This window comes from Ictidomys tridecemlineatus, chromosome 8 (assembly GCF_052094955.1).
Source record: "Ictidomys tridecemlineatus isolate mIctTri1 chromosome 8, mIctTri1.hap1, whole genome shotgun sequence".
Classification (NCBI taxonomy): Eukaryota; Metazoa; Chordata; class Mammalia; order Rodentia; family Sciuridae; genus Ictidomys; species Ictidomys tridecemlineatus.
The window spans coordinates 2083307-2097763 of record NC_135484.1 but is presented as its reverse complement, the minus strand read 5'-3'; the positions used below and the strand labels follow the sequence as shown (position 1 = coordinate 2097763).

Here is a 14457-nt window from a genome sequence, read left to right as displayed (position 1 = left end):
GCTCCTGATAGCTCATGCCCCACAACTGGCTCTTCCCTGTGGTTCCTGTTTTTATTTTACATTCGTAATGTCTTTTTGCCTGATTTGATATTTTATGATTATCTTAAATTACTGGCCGATTTATTTTGATAATTCAGATGAGAATGCTGTCTATTTCAGGGTGGTGACTGCTGGCCCCATTATTACCACATACAAAGTCTTTCTGCATGAAGTATACAGGCTAAATCACTAGACTTAGGAAAATAGAAAATTTTAATTTTAATCACGGTAAGAAACTCAAAGTCATATTTTATAATATGTTATAAAAATGTCTGGCTTTCACTAGCGTTCTTTAAATTCACTTCTTGGTTTACTTGCTCCAATATGACATTTTACAACAAGTTGCTCAAAATAATAATCATAGCAATAATGTTATTAACATTAGCAATATTTTTAAACATAGTCCTTTCCTTTTCTTAAAATAATTTCATAATCTTTCCTTGATTCTCAGGGCACTGTGGATGTTGAAGTCTGCTTCCTGCTGAACTTTGCATGATGTTCGTTCTTTTGGAAGCAGCGTGCCAGATTAGAGCTGAACAGAAAACGCTGAGGGTGAGTGGAGGTGTAACCTGGGCCATGTGGAGCCTGCAGCCTCCTGTCCTCAGTCTCCAGAGGAGCATGTGTGCACCTCCACGCAAGTCCGTAGCTTGCCAGAGCCCGAAAGCAAGGCCTGGGGAGGTCAGTTCGGATCCTGCTGGCTGTCCAGGGTCTCAGCCACCCAGCTGGCGATGCGCCCCCTCCACCCCACCCAGGCGCCCTGGTGACTCTCACTGATTGGGTCCTGCTGAGGAGCCCTCTCTGGGTGCCATTGTCTGGATCCTGTGTCCTCCAAGGAATCTAGTGTTGAAGGCTTGGTCCCCAGCCTGGTGTCTGGAGGTGGGGGACATTTAGGGGGCCAGTTGGCAGGTCTTTAGGTCCCTGGGGGATCGGGGCCCCGCCCCTGCTCTGCTGTTTTGTGTGAGGCCAGCAGTTTTGCTCTGCCCTGAGCTTCTGGGTGAAGGGTCACCTGGCCACGGGGACAGAGCCGTGGGGCCCACTGGTCATGACCGCAGCTTCCAGAGCTGAGCCAACATGAGTGATTGTCTCCGGTGCCTGCGTGGCCACGTGAAGCTGACCGACGCCGCAGGTTGTCTGTGTCTGCCGGAGGCCTGCGGGAAGGAACTGGACCCTGTTGCTGCCCCTAACAGCGGCCTGCGTGATTTCTACATGGATGAACAAGACTGGGGACTCATTTACAGACAGGGTCCAAACTCCATTTTCTGAGACAAATCTAGGTAGGTTCCCCTGCTACTTTCCACCTCGCTTCCTCCAGATTTCTCCCTGATGGTACAATGAACCGAGAGCCCAGCACTGCGTTATTTCTTGCCAAGATTCCTGTGTTGAAACGATCGAGCCCCTGGGTTTGGGATGGTGCCCCTTGGCTGGGTGCGCCAGAGCAAATGGTCGCACTGAAAACATTGCTGCTGGCCTGGAAAGAGCACGGGCTGGCATGGGCTGGGCGAGTCTGAAGCCGGCCAACCGCATGCCCTCTGCCCTTGGGCAAGCGCAGTCCCCAGCACTCAGCCGAGAATCAGACCTAGTCCAGAAGCCTTTTTAACATGAAGGGTGTTCAGTTCACACAGCCAAACCAGCTGGTCACTTGCTCAGAGCCGAGCCCCACCTCAGGTCCAGCTCGAAGGCCTTCCTGGGTTGATTTGCCAGGCGGCAGCAGAGCAGAAGGGGAGGGGAAGAGGGGAGAGGAGAGGTGCTGATTACCCACAGGCTAACAGTGGGGGAAGACAGCTAGGGCACAAAGAATATTTTTAAGGAGCAAGAGCCTCCTAGGGCCATTTGGGCGAGCACGTTCTGAGCAAGACACCCTGCTGACCTCCGAAGGCCTCGGAGCAAACTCCTGAAAGTCAGCCCAGTTAGTAAAAGGGTTGGTACAACGTACCTGTGTGTCTGCCAGAGGCCTGCGGGAAGGAACCTGGACCCTGGTTGCAGCCAGGGGGGTGGTGGGCCCCACCCCTGCCATCTCTCATGGACAGTGGCGGTCCTGAGCCTTCGAGACTCCGTGTGCATGGTGGAGGAGTTGGTCAGTCTCCTGGGGACGCCTGAGACAAGCTTTCTGCTCTGTACACGAGGCTGGAGGTGAGCTCCACCTGGCTTGTTTCTGAGTCCCACGGAAGCTCAGCCGCCGGCTCAGCCTGACGCTCGTCTCTGCCGGCAGGACAATGAGGCTGCCTTCCCCACACACGGCCGCACTGGAGCCCACCTGGGCCCCTGAGCGCAGAACTGGGGTTTCACTTGGAACCTCGCTTTTGCACCTGGGCACTTGCTGGGATCTGGTGGTGTGATGGCGGCATTCTCAGCTGGCAGTGTCACCCTATGCCACCTATTCCATGGGCCAACTGAAGAGGTGAAGGCGGTACCCCTATCACAACCAAGGAGCCGCCAGCTCCGGAGCCATCCACTAGCCATGGAACCCTCTGACAGCTGACCGCTCAGCTCAGCTGGCCAGAAGCCAGGTCCATTCCTGTCAAAACGTCCACGTGGCCTGGGAGAGACCGGGGCACCTGACTTGTGGTACTGCTGACAAATTTCTGCTGTGAGCCTGAAAATGAGGGGAATCAAAATGGGCCTTTCCCCTCTAGCCGGCCCCCCGCCGACTCTTGACCCAGTACCAGCAAACCATCCCAGGACTTCAGAACAGGCCCTTCCAGGACGTGATCACTTAGGGTGAGGGCACTGACCCAGGGTGGCCTTTTGTCCAATGCGACAGCATCCCTGTCGGGGAGAAAGAGACACAGAAGGCTCGGCCCTGGGATGAGGGAGGCGAGTAGGATCAAGAAACCCCAGGAGGGAGGAGCGTCCTCCTGAGGGCCCTGCAGAGAGCACGCCCAACCACAGCCTGACCCCACTCCTGCCTCCAGCACACAGGGATGTGTGTTCCTGATGCCCACCACAGCCTGCCCCCACTCCTGCCTCCAGCACACAGGGATGTGTGCTCCTGATGCCCACCACAGCCTGACCCCTCTCCTGCCTCCAGCACACAGGGATGTGTGCTCCTGATGCCCACCACAGCCTGACCCCTCTCCTGCCTCCAGCCCACAGGGATGTGTGCTCCTGATGCCCACCACAGCCTGACCCCTCTCCTGCCTCCAGCACACAGGGATGTGTGCTCCTGATGCCCACCACAGCCTGACCCCTCTCCTGCCTCCAGCACACAGGGATGTGTGCTCCTGATGCCCACCACAGCCTGACCCCTCTCCTGCCTCCAGCACACAGGGATGTGTGCTCCTGATGCCCACCACAGCCTGACCCCTCTCCTGCCTCCAGCACACAGGGATGTGTGTTCCTGATGCCCACCACAGCCTGACCCCTCTCCTGCCTCCAGCACACAGGGATGTGTGCTCCTGATGCCCACCACAGCCTGACCCCTCTCCTGCCTCCAGCACACAGGGATGTGTGCTCCTGATGCCCACCACAGCCTGACCCCTCTCCTGCCTCCAGCACACAGGGATGTGTGTTCCTGATGCCCACCACAGCCTGCCCCCACTCCTGCCTCCAGCACACAGGGATGTGTGTTCCTGATGCCCACCACAGCCTGACCCCTCTCCTGCCTCCAGCACACAGGGATGTGTGCTCCTGATGCCCACCACAGCCTGACCCCACTCCTGCCTCCAGCACACAGGGATGTGTGTTCCTGATGCTTTAAGCCGCCTGATTTGGGGTCCTTTGTCACAGCAGCGACAGGAGACTGATACCATGTGCCACCAATTATAATTTGCATCTGTGAGGTCAAAGCAAGGCTTCTCCCAGGACAGTAACTTAAAGAACCAGAAACTGTGGTTGGTTTCCCAGAATCTGAAGGGTGACCACCTCCCTTCCCAATCTGAGCAGAGACCTCACCATCCCTGCAGCTTGGCCAAGCTGCCCACTTCCACGCTGCGCATGGAGGACCTGGACTGGGGGCCTGCATCCTTAGACCTGTCAGAATGACCAGTCTCCACGGCTCCACGCCAGGCTGGCTTAGAGACACAGGTCATGGCTTCAGGCAAGTGGAGTCCCCGAGCCCAGTCCAGTCCATTAGAGAACTAGTCTTGACCATCAAGGCCACCTGTCCTTGCAGAGTGTTCTCTCTCTCTCTCTCTCTCTCTCTCTCTCTCTCTCTCTCTCTCTCACTCTCTCTCTCTCCCCACACCACCCCCACCAATCTCTCCCTCTTTTCAAAACTTATTTGCAGACTCAGAAGTTCTCTAGTAGAAATCTATTTTTACTATTTTCTACTTACTATTCTAAATCAAGAGTTTGTGAAATCCTGTTTTATTAAAACCCAGAAGCCTGGTCAATAAACCTCTAAAATACTGAAGGAGATGGACCCATCTGTCCGTAGGTGGACTCCCTTCCTTGTTTCGTGGCTTCTGATGGTCGCCAGCTCTTCCTGAAAGCCCTTGGCTTGCAAACAGGTCACTGCAGCCTCTGCCACCACCTGGCCCTGGCCCCCAGTGTTCAGGTTGGTTTGAGTGTCTCTCTGCTTTTAGGGCCCAGTTCAATAGAAATGCAGTATACTACCATTTAACACGTAGCAATATCGTAAAATAAACAACATTCTGCCATTTGTTTTCATACCGAATCTTCAAAATCTGTTCCATTTATATTTACGTGAATCTCGACTTGGACCAATTGCAAATGTTCAAGAGCAACATGCAGCCAGCAGCCACTGCTGGGGACAGTGCCAACTTAGAGATAATGGAATGCAGCTGAATGACAGCGGGGTTTAAAGGCCCATCTGTAAGTCCTTCGCTGTCCCTCCCTCGCAGCTGGGTAAGGGCTGGACTCACAGCTTGCTCTAACACTAGAATCATGGGAAGATGGCAGTGTGTGACTTGCTCTCTGCTCCCTCCCGTGGATCAGATGGGGCACCGTCTCTGAGGACTCTCAGGTGCCTACCAGGGCCCGGGCATGTCACAGGAGTGTGCCATGCTGGTAACTCAGGGTGCCCCCCCTCCGCCAGCCTCTCAGTTTGAACTATTGTGTGTGGAGCTGCTGTAAACACTCATGCATGGTTCTTTGTGATAATGTAAGTTTTCAGCCTCGGCTAAATTCCAAGGAGAGATGGCTGGAGCGAAGGGAGGAGCGTCTTTAGTTTTGTGAGGAAAAGCCAAGCTATGTTCCCAGTGGCTGTGCCGCCGTGTGCTCCCACCAGCCGTGTGCGAGGCGTCCCCTGGCTTCCCTTCTGAAAAACAAAGATGAGAACAAAAACACTTTTCCTGACAGTTGCTCCAGTGCAGAGGGACCAAGCGCACCCTAACAGGGAGGACCAGGCAGGACGTGCAGAGGGCCCAAGCGCACCCTAACAGGGAGGACCAGGCAGGACGTGCAGAGGGACCAAGCGCACCCTAACAGGGAGGACCAGGCAGGACGTGCAGAGGGACCGAGCGCACCCTAACAGGGAGGACCAGGCAGGACGTGCAGAGGGACCGAGCGCACCCTAACAGGGAGGACCAGGCAGGACGAGCAGAGGGACCAAGAGCACCCTAACAGGGAGGACCAGGCAGGACATGCAGAGGGCCCAAGCGCACCCTAACAGGGAGGACCAGGCAGGACGAGCAGAGGGACCAAGCGCACCCTAACAGGGAGGGCCAGGCAGGACGTGCAGAGGGACCCCTCCAGGCTACAGGACAGGAGGCGGCTCTCTGCCCAGCTCTGGGCTGTCCTTGGGATCTGGAGTGCCCTAAGGGCCATGTGTGGGAGGCTTCATCCGCCTGTAGCGCTACTGGGAGGTGGTGCACCTTAGGAGGTGGGCCCTACTGAGAGGAGGTGAGCCCCTTGGTGTGTCCTTGAGGGCCCTTGGGTCCTGCCTCCCCCGTCTCTTTTTCCTGCTTCCTGGTTGGCTTGGGGTGAGCAGCCTCCTCTGCCACAGGCTCCGGCTGCCATGGTTTGCTGTGCCCCCACAGGCCCAGAGGAACAGGGCCAGCTGCAGGCTGAAACCTCAGAAAACAAGAGCCAAACAAACTTTCCTACCTGATAAAGTGTTCTTGTCAGGTATTTCATCACAATAATGGAAAGCTAGCACACTCATAAACAAAGACAAAATGAAACACCTGGCACCAAGACAGCGGAAAGGCACCAGTGACCTAGAACCGCCCGGGGTCGTGAGTTCCTGGATCACACTGGTCTGTGGTGTGTACCCAGCAACCAGCGGCTTCCGCCCCCTCCTCCCTCACTGTGCAAACTCTTGGATGACGCAGCCCACCTGCTCATGGTTGACAAGGACCATCCTCATCCAAATGGCTCATTGCTCTGCTACGGCAGTAGCTCAAAGGAAGAGAAAGGAAGACGAATTAAAAACCCAAAGAGGAGCCACTGAATTTGGGCATGGTGCTTTCATTTCTCCATAGAAAAACTGGAAAGCTAGATCTTACAAGGCCCTTCCTTCCTGCCAGGAAATTTCTGAATGTCTTACAAATACTATGGCAATGAATCCTCAGACACCCCAAAAGTACATCCCATTAGTTTCCCTATTTTATAGGCAGAGAAATTGAGACAGAAAGAGCTTCAGTAACCTGATGAGGATCACATAGCAAGAAAGGGACAGTCAAGATGTGGGCCCCAAGCCAGGCTTCAGGGTCCAGTTCTTAACCTGCCTGACGGCTCCTGTCAGTCTGCCCTTTGCTCTGATCACATGAGAGAATGATTGGGCTGTTTTGACAGATGAATGTAAATTAAAACTAATGGATAACTCATAATGGCTTGTGAATAGATTCATTTGTTCCAGAGTTTTTCTGACTGCCTACAGAGATGGAGGCCCCTGGGTATGAGCACACAGGGTGGGCAATGAATGAAAAACAGCGCCTCGTAGTTGCAGGCCCTGGGCAGGCAAGGCCTGCCGCCCAGTGGGTTAGCCCTGCAGCCTTACCAGGCCATTGATTCCCTCTGGCCACCAGTGTCCTTCTCTGTAAAATGGAAAAGTAGGTTTCTCCCTGGCAGAATTCACTGGAAAACTGAACACGGTATTCAGTAGACAGTTGGTAGTACTAAAAAATAGCTCACACCCAACAACGAGAAAGACATGAATAGTTACGTCTTGTAGTTCAAGGAGAGAGAGGTAAATCTCACTGCAAGTGAACCTGTGATATAACTGGGGTTGGAAGTCCACGTTGGGAGGGTGTAGAGGAAAACATGACTCATGGGGCAGTCCGTGTGAGCTTGGCCCGATGTTCATGCGAAAGGTAACTCTCCAGCACCAGCAACCCACGGAGAGTCCAGCTGTAAACAAAACAGACTGAAATGTCTGCCCTGTGGGTGCTCAGGTTCTGCCTGAAGGAGCCAGTCAAACTGAAAGAGTAAACAATCCCAAGTGCTCTGAAGGAAACCCATGGAGCAGAGTGCAGGCAGGAAAGGAGGAGTAGAAATTCACAAAGCCTGGGGCAGAATGCTGGTGCCCATACCCGACTGCGGTCAGAACAGGAGAGCAGGGCCCTCCCCAGCCCTCAGGTCTGCAAGGAGGCCTGCTCCTGGCACCTCTCAACTCCGCCTTCTGTCCTTGCACTTGGAGGCCCTGGGTCTGGACCTCCCTTCTCCCCCGTCTCCTCAAGGTTTCTGCTCAAGCCCTAAATCTCCCTGGTCACCCTGGGGGAGCAAACCACCAGGACCCAGGAAGAGTACGCTCCAGGCCTTCTTCCCCTGTGAGGTCTTGGCCCCGTGGTCTGCGGAGAACATCTCCTGCTTCTTAGAGTCCGGCTTCTGAACCTGCCCCAGTGCCCAGGGAACAGCGGGCTCTGCCCACTGCCCCGCGCATGTCCCACCAGGCGAGCGCTCTGACCCAGGACGCAGTCCTTCACCTGGCTGCGGGTGTCTGCTGTGGTTGCCCCACAAGGCAAGCGAAGGATAGTACCCACTGTATGCGTGCGTCTGGCCCAGGGCGGCGGGGTCACTAGATGCTGGCCAGCCCTGAGGTCAGGGGAGAGCTGCCAGGCCAGGCAAGCGGGTTCTGCGTTGCGCGCTCCCCTCTGAGTACGGGGCGCCGCCGCGGCCACCCCGGGAAGCAGTGAGCCTGAGGACCGGACCGGCGGCCCCTGAAACGGTGCTGTGCAGCCCCGGGACAGCGACCCCGGGACTCTGCAGCCCCACGCGATCCCAGGGGAGGGGCGGGCCGCGCCGGCCAATCGGGAGCCCGGGCCGCGTCATCCCCAGGTCGCCGCCTCCCGCGGTTCCAGCCCAGAGTTGCAGCTCCAGCGGGTCCAGGCCAGTGCCCGGACCAGACAGGAGCCCAGCCCGCAGGTGAGCGCGTAGACCCCCAGGCGGGGTCCCGGGCTAGGGGACAGGGCGCGGACGGTCGTCCCCGTCGCCGTGTTTCGTGGTTTGTGCGGGATCCTCCCCTGTCCCGCTGACCCAGAGGCCGCGTCGGGTGGGGAGGGTCTGCGGTCCTAGGGGTCGCCGCCCGGGGGAGGGAGCCCGCTCTCCGCCTGACCCTCGCCCTCCGCCGGACCCTGGCCTCCCACACTCCTCTTCCCACCACCCTTTCCAAGGTAGCTTTCTTCCCCAGGCAGGCGCAGCCGCCTTAGTCTCCCCCCACCCCATCCAGGTGTGGTGGGAATGGGGGAGAGGCGCACCCAGAGGGGGAGGGCTCTGCGGAGAGGGCAGGTGCAGCTTCAGCCCTAGTGCTGCCTGAGGGGCAGCATGAGTACACGGTGCAGGTGCTGGGGGGAGGGGGACTTACAGGAGGTGAGGAAATGACACCTGAGGGTTAATGATGAAGCCAGAACAGGGTCTCCTTTGTTCTGAGCCTCCAGCTCCTTCCCTTCCTGAAAAGGGTGGTTGGAACACAGGTGAGAATATCTGCTGCTCAGGGAGGGTCTGGAAAGGTGGGCTTGGAGCAAGTGGGTATTGGGTAGGGGGCTGCCAGCTGGTGGCCCTGTACCCCCTGCCCCAAGCTTCAGAACCTCAGCCTTCTGCTGTGGACCTGCAGCCCCCCTGCGCTGACTCACCACAGGAAGCTGTGGGGGAGCTGGGCACCGCTGGAGCCTCCAGGCTCACCTTGAAGCAGGTCCAGTGACCCACAGGACCCCACAGGCTGCTTTGCACTAGACTTGGTCTCTTCCTGGCTGACCCCATGTGGGATTCCTGGTGCCCAGTGTCCTGGCAGCTTTATTCCTGGACATGAGGCCACAGGAGGACCCAGCCCTGCATGACCACCGGCACATCGAGTAGGCCTCCTGAGGCTGGGCAGGCTTTTCTCCAGGGCCCCTTCCAGCCGCTGGGCAGGCTTGGGATGCTCCAGTAGGCTTTTGTGAGGTCCAGGTCTGGACACATACCCTACAGATGAAGAGAGGGTCCAAGCCCCTATGGAGAACTTTCCAGAAACAGCAACATTGTCAACGGGGGCTGAATCTCCAGGATTCTTCCCTGGCCTGCCAAGCCCCTTCAGTGAGCAGGAGGCATGAGCTCCCAGGCAGGGAACCCTAGTCCTGCAAACACCAAGGGGGACAGTAGTCTCAGGCTCTAGAGTATATTTCAGCAGGTGGCAGCCAGAACAGGGGCAGGGCTTGTTCAGCTGTCACCCTGCCCAGGCCCAGTTAAGCCAGCGCTGGCCTGAGTCTCCTTGTCTCTCTTGGTCCCCATTCAGGTAGGCTCTCTGCCAGTCCTCCAAACATGGACCAGGGAGGGCTGCCTTCATGTCTTCTAGAAGGGAGGAATCCCAAACTCAGTGGCACAGAGTGGCTCCTGCCACCAGCCAGCCTTTGCAAAGGGAAGCTCTGCCCTCATCTCCTGTGAGCAGCAGGCCCAACAGCCTTCCCCGGAGGCAGGCGGCACCAGAGCTCTGGCACTCCTGTGCTGCCTTCCTCCGCTGCCTATCCAGTACCCACCTGGGCACCAGGGGTGCACACACCATGGCAAACAGCACTATGGAACCTGGGGGTGGGGGTTCACCTTACAGTGCAGATTTTGTCCCGCGTTTCACAAATATTTCCTTTGTCTTGGGGTAGAGTTATTTTCTTTCCTGTTACAGAGGTCCCTTTGTTCAGAAATCTCAGTGTTCTAGAAAGGATCATGGCTTACCAAACAATAACACCATCCCCAGCTCCCTCTTGGGTCTCATCTGAAGTGTCCTCATCGAGCTCAGCCTGGCACTTGGACTGACGGGGACTTAACAGGCCATTTTTAAAGGACTCAACTCTGAATGGTAGCTCTGGGCCACACCCAGCTCTGAACTTTACCAGGTGTCACCTGTTGTCCCATGGGGTCTTCATCAGAAAAGCATCATGGTCCCAGTGTGCTAGGCCTCTCCTTCCATGGGACGGAGGCAGTAGGTGGCCCAGGTATCTGCAGGTGGCTCTTACACACCTCTGGTGGGATACTGGGGAGCCTGCAGGAGCCCCAGGTGGCGATGGCCTTGGCCCCAGGAGGTGGGAGGTGCTCAGACCTCATCAACAGGGACTCCCTGGGGTCTGCAGTGGGCTGGGGCCACCAGAGTGCAGCGCACACCTGCTCGGCCTCAGACCTCATCAACAGGGACTCCCTGGGGTCTGCAGTGGGCTGGGGCCACCAGAGTGCAGCGCACACCTGCTCGGCCTCAGACCTCATCAACGGGGACTCCCTGGGGTCTGCAGTGGGCTGGGCCACCAGAGTGCAGCGCACACCTGCTCGGCTGCTTGGTGTTGCCTGAGGTGGTTCTCATGCTGCCAGCGTGTGGTGGTCCTCCCAGAAACCAGGTCTGAGCCCCACGAGAGGGGACCAGATGACAGCAAGACACTGCCCCCAGGCCCCACCCTCTGCATTCCACCGCGGTGGTAGGTGAGGCTTTTGAGCTAAGCTGACTGTGCTGGTTGACGTTTCTGTTGGTCTGAGGGTTTGCTGTTGACATTTGGAGGAATGGCCCCTGTGGAGCTGGGAGTGGGAAGGGCTGGCTGCAGGAGGCGGGGGTCCGAGGTCCAAGCACTGAGTTACGTACTTGAACGCTGCCAGGCCTGGGCTTCCCAGGTGTGGGGCAGGATTTCTAAGGCCACGTGGAAAGGACCCGGGCTGGACCCAAGAACCCCTCTGGGAGTCTGCTCCGAGGGAAGGACAGATCCCTGCCCAGGGTCTGCAGTCCTCAGGGCCACATGGCTGGTTGGTGGCCTTCCCCTGGGTGGTGATGCGGGCTGTGTGACTGGCACTGCCAAGATCACACAGAAAGCAGGCAGAGCAGCTCCAGCCTGGTCCACCTGACCTCCAGGGCCACAGCTGCCCCTGTGCTGTGGCCAAGCTGTGGGTGTCTGGCCTTCCAGAAACCACTTAGGCTTGTGTCCACTGACCCCTGAGCAGTGAGCAGATGGACGGCCCAGGACAGAGCCCATCTGCTGTGCTGTCGGTGGACGATGTCCCTCCGGGGTATCAGCCAGCAGGAAGGGACCTGCGCAGGCCGTGCTGGGCCCAGCACTCGGCTGGCGAGGGGTACCCGGTCCCTGGGTGGCTGAAGTGCTGTGTTCTTCTGACTGTTCGGTTCCCCCCGTCTAAGATTTTGATCCCTGACTTGTAAATTCGTGATCTTAGGTGTAGAAAAAGTCACGTTCCGTGCCGTTAGTCCTGTCTCCTGGTGGCCCTCTCTGAAGTTGCAGGAGCCACCTTGTGTGCTCGGTGGATTCCGAGTCTCTGCTCCCTGGGCCCTCCAGCCGCCAGGCCTCCTCGGGTCAGAACTTGTTGAGGCCCTGAAAATTGGGCTGGTGCTGGGGCTGCATGTCACAGACAGGGCCGTGGCCTTTGGGGGGGCCAGAGAAGCCCCTGCTGGTATTTTGGTTCTCGTCTCATGGCTTGATTCTGCTTTGGGGGCATTTTAAACATTGCTTTTGGGCATCCATTTCTTTCAGCTGTAAAATGGAAGTAATGTGAACCCTTTTCTCGTGGGACTGTGCCGTGGGAACACATGGAAACACAGCAGCCTCCAAACACAGGGCTTGGTCATGCTCTGCAGAGCTGAAACTGGCCAGGAAGTTCAGCAGCGGAATCACTGTGTGACCCTAATGTGATCGACACAGGGCCAAGATTTGTCCAGCCCCCCGGGTGCCAGCACCAGGAGCAAGCCCTGACGTGGGCCACAGGCTCTGGGTAGAGTGATGTGGCTGTGTGGGGCCATCAGTGCAGCAGGGGGAGCCCTCGGTGGGGGATCTGGGTGGGAAATCTCTGACTCTTCCTCCCAATCCTCTGTGCACCTCAGATTGCTCTGCAAAATAAACCCTATTTACCAAAAATAAAAATAAAACAACTTCATTATAAGAGGGGAAGGGGGACTAAATAGGTCAGTTTTCGCTGAGCAAGGGAGGGTTTTCACAGCCAACTGACCCATGATGACCAGCGAGTGAGTGGCTGGCAGGGACACTGGTCATCTGTGCAGCAAAGGCATCTCCTGAGAGCAGCCTCCACCCAACAGCAAGCTCTGACTGCCACTCTAAAACCACGCACAGCATGTGGAACAGAGACCCTAGACTCATCTCCCTCCACCAAGTGCAGGTTTCCTCCTGCTGTGGAACTCTTCTTCCTCTGTAAGTGAAGCAGGACAGGCACAAGGTAGACTTATCAAGGACCGGACAGGGTGGCTTTTCAGAGAATCCAGTTGTGAGGTCCAGAACACACTCACTCTGCTCCCAACGCAGGCTTGGTGAGCAGTCTCTGAACTGTTCCCAGAGACTCTTCGGCCTCTTGGCCCCAAGATTTGCTTACACAGAGATCTAGGAACCTTGTCAGAAGTTGTGGATCAAGTGGTGCTTTGGCCTTGACACTACTGCTGCGTGGAGCAGGCAGAGGCCTGGGGGCTGGTGCAGCTGTAGCCCTGGACTGCATGCTGAGGACGGGGGAGAGGAGACCCTGAAGCCACAGTGCAGGCTGGAGACGGCCAGGGTGGGCCCTGGTGGACATGCAGGTGGGAGCATGGCTGGGAGGTGCTGATGTGCTTGGACCATCAGGGTCCCCGTGCAGGCCTGTGGTGGACTCCCAGGGGCCAGGGCCGTGCCGAGAGCTCATCAGCAGCCCAGGACATATCTCTTGGATGAATGGAGGCATGCAGGTTGCTGAGGATGGTGTGGCTGCAGCCCCTGTGGGAGCAGGTGTCGTGCTCACAGGCTCTGGTGCCGTGGCCAGGAGCTTTGGGTTCAGCAGGGGGCAGAGCCTACTTCCTCATGAACCTGAGTGGGGAGCGGCCTGCCTTCCTCCCCTCCCTGCCAACAGGCCCTGGGTTTCAGGAGGGTCACCCTGGCGCCATCAGGGGCCCACTTGAAAGGCATCAAGAGCCAGTCGACCTTTTATTGTCCCCGTGCATGGCCCTAAACAGTGCTGATGGCAATGCCCCACCCCATCCCCCCTTTCAGGAAAGGCCCTGGGGCTCCTCTCGGCCACATTCCTGAGGCTGGCCCCTCCAGGTGCGAGGGCTACAGGAGCTGCCCTGTGCCACACAAACAGGGTCTCTCGGGAAACGACATGTGTCCCCAGGACTGTGACACAGGACGCACAGGCAGTGTGGGATCTGCACACAGCTGAGGGACTCAGGTGCAGCGGCTCAGGGCCCCGCCATCCCTGCTGAGCATGACCACAGTGACCACAGTGGTGTGCGTGTGGTGTGCTGGCCACAGGCCCCCGCTGAGCCCGGCACCAGCTTGCAGGCTGGACGCCCCTCCACCCCTATTCCCTGGGCATCAGGCAGCCTTTGGCCAAATAGATCTTACTTTCCAAAATGTGTCTTTCTCCTGAGCCACAGCCCCGGGTCCTGTGAATGGGAGGACGGGAGTGGCCGGCAGCTTCCCAGGATGGACACCAGCGAACGGTGGGTGGACAGGTGTCTGTTCAGGTAACCTGTGCGTGTGAAAGCGTGAGACTTGTATAGGCTATGAAGGCTGGCATGACAGGTGTGTGTGTGCAGGTGTGGGCAGCCCGGCGCCCAGAGGGCCCTGTCTGTCCAGCTGTCTGTCTGCAAGCCTCGTGTGCTCTGGCCCTCTGGTCTCTCAGAGAGGGCACCCATCGTGGGCCGCCTGTCCACACCGTGTATCTTCTTTCTGAGTGGAGAGTGGGGACACTTTAACACGCCCAGTTGACAGCTGCTGCAGCCTGGGTCACACCTGGGGTGCCAGGACCCAGCAGGCAGAGAATTCCAAGAATCTGCCCTCTGGGCTGACAGGGAAAGTCCCTGAGCTGAGACCAGCAATAAAGGACTTGGGAGGGCAGGGCCTGACCCTCCCTGGAGCCAGCTGCCCTGCTCTCCACTGCTCCCCCCCCCGCCCACCCCTCGGCTTCCTTCCAGGAGGCCAAAGCCTGCCCTACGGGTGCCCCCCGAAAGCCTGTGGGGGAGGAGGGGCCTGGGCACAGGATCCCGAGGCCGAGACGGGAGGGGTGGGACTGGGACAGGTCCTGCTCCACCCTGCGTAGATGACACAGCCCAGAGCATGACTCCAGGGGAGAGGGTCAGGA

General features: G+C 57.7%; 2 protein-coding genes across 37 annotated transcripts in view; one reads left to right on the top strand and one right to left on the bottom strand.

Annotated features, from left to right (window-relative positions):
- Window positions 1-234: 234 nt before the first annotated feature.
- LOC120889211 (uncharacterized) lies at window positions 235-10220 on the bottom strand. 32 transcript variants are annotated; one of them, XM_078018745.1, is made up of 5 exons: window positions 10084-10220; window positions 9012-9339; window positions 8744-8828; window positions 6278-6339; window positions 235-5257 (listed from the first exon to the last, which is right to left on the bottom strand). In XM_078018745.1, the coding sequence occupies exon 5, from the start codon at window positions 3786-3788 to the stop codon at window positions 2649-2651; it is 1140 nt and encodes a 379-aa protein (XP_077874871.1). In that variant the 5' UTR covers window positions 3789-5257; window positions 6278-6339; window positions 8744-8828; window positions 9012-9339; window positions 10084-10220; the 3' UTR covers window positions 235-2648. The 32 variants fall into 32 exon arrangements, 31 of the variants coding, with proteins under 31 accessions (XP_077874871.1, XP_077874865.1, XP_077874874.1 ...); XM_078018739.1 differs by having other exon boundaries at window positions 235-6339; XM_078018748.1 differs by lacking the exon at window positions 6278-6339.
- The window catches only part of Frmd1 (FERM domain containing 1), a 27382-nt gene continuing 21030 nt past the window's right edge, over window positions 8106-14457 (top strand). For 3 of the 5 annotated variants that reach the window (XM_078018714.1, XM_078018711.1, XM_078018713.1), the window contains exon 1: window positions 13745-13840. In XM_078018714.1, the coding sequence (XP_077874840.1) occupies window positions 13766-13840 (75 nt within the window). In that variant the 5' untranslated portion in view covers window positions 13745-13765. Of the gene's footprint in view, window positions 8305-13744; window positions 13841-14457 lie in introns of those variants that run through there. The other 2 variants (XM_078018715.1, XM_040283573.2) reach the window with 2 other exon arrangements.

What these genes read in the sequence shown, in the direction of transcription:
- LOC120889211 (XM_078018739.1), bottom strand. Translation starts at nt 3,788, where the DNA reads ATGGTATCAGTCTCCTGTCGCTGCTGTGACAAAGGACCCCAAATCAGG.